Source organism: Nanorana parkeri, unplaced genomic scaffold, assembly GCF_000935625.1.
Source record: "Nanorana parkeri isolate BGI_ZX_2015 unplaced genomic scaffold, ASM93562v1 scaffold1958, whole genome shotgun sequence".
Taxonomy (NCBI): Eukaryota; Metazoa; Chordata; class Amphibia; order Anura; family Dicroglossidae; genus Nanorana; species Nanorana parkeri.
This window is the reverse complement of record NW_017308226.1, coordinates 69,292-72,705: the sequence shown is the minus strand read 5'-3', so window position 1 is coordinate 72,705 and position 3,414 is coordinate 69,292. Positions and strand designations below refer to the sequence as shown.

The 3,414-nt window shown below is 45.4% G+C and overlaps 1 protein-coding gene across 1 annotated transcript in view; it reads left to right on the top strand.

Annotated features, from left to right (window-relative positions):
- The window catches only part of LOC108800214 (pancreatic lipase-related protein 2-like), a 16,103-nt gene extending 13,878 nt beyond the window's left edge, over window positions 1-2,225 (top strand). Inside the window, exons 12-13 of the mRNA XM_018572178.1 lie at window positions 991-1,158; window positions 2,159-2,225. Of these exons, the coding sequence (XP_018427680.1) occupies window positions 991-1,158; window positions 2,159-2,225 (235 nt within the window). The remainder of the gene's footprint in view (window positions 1-990; window positions 1,159-2,158) is intronic.
- Window positions 2,226-3,414: the final 1,189 nt, after the last annotated feature.

The window sequence follows — 3,414 nt, the reverse complement described above, 5'->3', positions numbered from 1 at the left end:
CTCACACTGACTGGATAGTCAGCGGCAGCTGTGACGGAGCAGGGGGACACTCACGACTGCGAGGGTACAGCGAGGGCGCACGCATATTGCAAGCTATCAGGTGTCTCTACAGATGCCTGAACACTTGTATATGAACAGCGATCACTGGCTGTTAAGCTGATTTCCTGCTCGTGTGAGTCGCCTAGGACCGGCAAGGGACGTTTAAAAACGCCCACCCGCTTCCAAGAAGCCGCTGTCCGGCCATTTTAATGACAACGGCTGGACAGCAGGTGGTTAAAGGGGCTGCAGGAGATCCATGAGATAAGGGAGACAGGTGGGTGGCTTTTTATGGAATTCTGCAGTGTGGTAGGCGGCACAAGTTTACATCCACTTTAATCTCCAATGCTGGGTGCTGCTCAGCCATGCTGAGTTGTAGCTAGTTGTAGAGCAGACTGCACTTCTATGGAAATCTAATCTGCTCTGCCTAAGAATCGCCACTCCTGGGGTCCAAATGCTGGAAGGGGACTTCCTGATCTATAAGGGATTTGGGTTTTCCCCCACAGGCTTTGTAAAAAGATTTAATATTTGTAGTTGGACTGCTGTGGTGTCTCTGTATTGAACTGCAGACAACATACAGTAACCCAATGGAAGCCGAGACTGTCTGTAAAATGCAGATCTGGCCCCAAATGAACTCCCTATGGGCCAATTTACACTTCTGCTGTGCGTGTGACTCATTAAAGGAGACCATTGAAATTGCTGCCAAAAATCAGATGCACTTTGCGACACTGGTATGTTGCAGTGCGTTTGTGCTGTGATGCATGTGCATCGGGGTTCAAAATGAATGGCAGCGTACATGGCATGCATTGAGGTAATGCAATAGTGTAAATGAGTCCCTCATGTCAAATTAAGGATTCCAAAACCTGAACACAATGAGGGTGTCACTTTTGTGTTCTCATTTTAAAGTCAAACCTCAAACTAGCTTCCTTATCAGAATTGCTTTGTTGATTGCAGGGGCTTCCTCCTTTCCGGTTCAACTTACTCCTCATTCATTGATGTGAACATGGATCTGAACCCCGTCCGGAAGGTGGAATTTGTCTGGCATCAGGCAGCATTTAAGATTCTGCATCCCAAACTGGGTGCCTCATCTGTTGACGTGCAATATGGACCTAGTGGCGAGACGTATGTATCCCATATCTAATTCCTTGCAATGGCTTAAAGCCATCAGTGCAACCTAAAATGGTGATGTGCCATAATGATACCCAAAGCCTATCCTGGTATAATGACCATTTTGTTTCAGGGTTTTTGTTTTTTTGGGTATGGGGGGGGGGCCCCCCTCCCCCGCACCTTTTGAGCACCTTAAGAACCCTAAAATGTTGGCTTCACAATTCCTGGATTCTTTGGCTGTATTCAATCATTACTTCAGGGGCAGTTTTTTTCCTTTGCTGGCCTGTTTAAAAGTTGCTTTTGACTTTATGCTGAGCTGTCCTGAATGTAGAAAAGGGTGAAATAAGATGAGCTGGAGCAGAAAAGCTAAAGTTTCACATACCGCCATAGATGTAAAATCAGCCAAGACTCTGGAATCCCCTGTGCAGGACATGGCCCTTAGACTTCTGAGCCTGGACATTGGGTCCAGCTCTAAAGCTTCCTTTTGGAAACTTGTGATTTTTTTTTTTTTTAAATGAGCAAATCCTTAAAGCTAATATTGGGGATAATATACCCACCTCTGGTCACTGGCCTAAAAAACTAAAGCCATGGCCATGTGACTCTGCAATTCCAAGCCTTTACTCTTCTGTTTTATAGCTGGTAGGGTCCCTCAGGTGTCCACTGCCTGCATAATGTGAACAATTCCTAGTGCTTGTTCATCAGAGGGGTCCTCTCCATCCCAGAGTGGTCAGAGCAAGGGGGCCATAGGGAACAATCTGCATCACTGGGTTAGTGGTCCCTTGCGCACAAACTGTGCTGGCCAAGGACCTGGTTTGTAGATTTAGGAAAGTGTATGTATTTTATATTGTATTATATTTTTATCAGGTAAGGAAAACCTTGGATGGGGTTAGAGGGTCATGGGAGAGGGTGAATATTTTGCCCCAGACTAGATCTCTAAAGCTGCATTTAATTCTAGTATTTGCTTTGGAACGTCATTGCTGAAATAAGTGTATTCATATTGCATGCTCTTCTCCAGGTACAAGTTCTGTGGAGGTGATCGGACTGAAGAAAACACAATCCAGACTCTAGAAGAATGTTTGTAATGGCATACTATGACTTGATTGGTAATAAATGGAAAAAGGAAAAACATTTGGTGTGCTTTCTTTCTAAAATTGTTCTGAAGTTTGGCTATTTCACAACTCTATAGGCTGTCTGCAGTAAACTTGCTCCAACGTCTAGACTTTTTTTTTTGCTTCCTCGTGGTTCACTTGGCTCTATCCCTTCTACCTGTCAATCCTCATCTTGACATGTTTGCCCCTTGGCCAATAGGGGGCCTACCAGGTGGGAGTGATTGGACCAAGCGTGACTTATCTGGAAGCATTGAGATCCCTTTTCGAAACACTTCCTTGGGGCTATTATAATGGCCTCTGCTACTCAGGGGGCTTGCCACAAGATTTTGGAGAGTCTGGCACTTGTGCCCATTTTTGAGGTCAGGAACAGATGTTGGATGGGGTCGGGTACACAATCAATTTCCAATTCAGCCCAAAGGTGTCCAGTAGGGTTGAGGTCAGGGCTCTGCAGGACACTCCAGTTCCTCAACACCAAACTGGTCAGACTAATGTCTTTATGGAGCTGGCTTTGTGCACAGGGTGCAGTCATGGTTGACCTAAAAAAGGGCCACTATTGCCACACCTGTTGGGTTCAACAACAGTTGTCATTCTGATCACTGCTCTATTTTTGCATATTTGGTCTGTAATGTGGTCATGAAACTTAAACTTGTTGGCAAATGAGCTGTCGGGTCTGCCTAGCACTGGAGCTCATGTAGCCACTAGAGTCCATGTTCCACAAAGGAAGAAATTCTAGCTGCGATCATCTCCAGTTAGCAGAGTTAATGCAATTCCTATGCTGGGGAGAGTGTACCTCAAGATACAGATTATTGCAGGACTGTATCTACATTGTAGCTCTATAGTCTGCACTGTCCCATAATGGTCCTAACTTGTGAGTTGAAGCGAGACGAATCTTAGTTTTTTGGCTGGACTGTTAAACTCTAACACTCGGTGCTGTTAGCACATTTCTCCTTTTTCCTGTCACACTTGGGATATGTTTTAAGAAACGTGTCTTCCTGTTCTGCCTGTCGCCTGGGCAGGAAGTATGGGGAAATCTCCTGCATGGGGGAGAAACGTAACGTAACATTTCTATCTGAAGTTTAAAATCTTCCCTGTACTAGAACAATAGTTGTTGCTGTCGGGCAGGGGCACATAGAGGCCATCTTGGGCAATCCACAAGGACTGG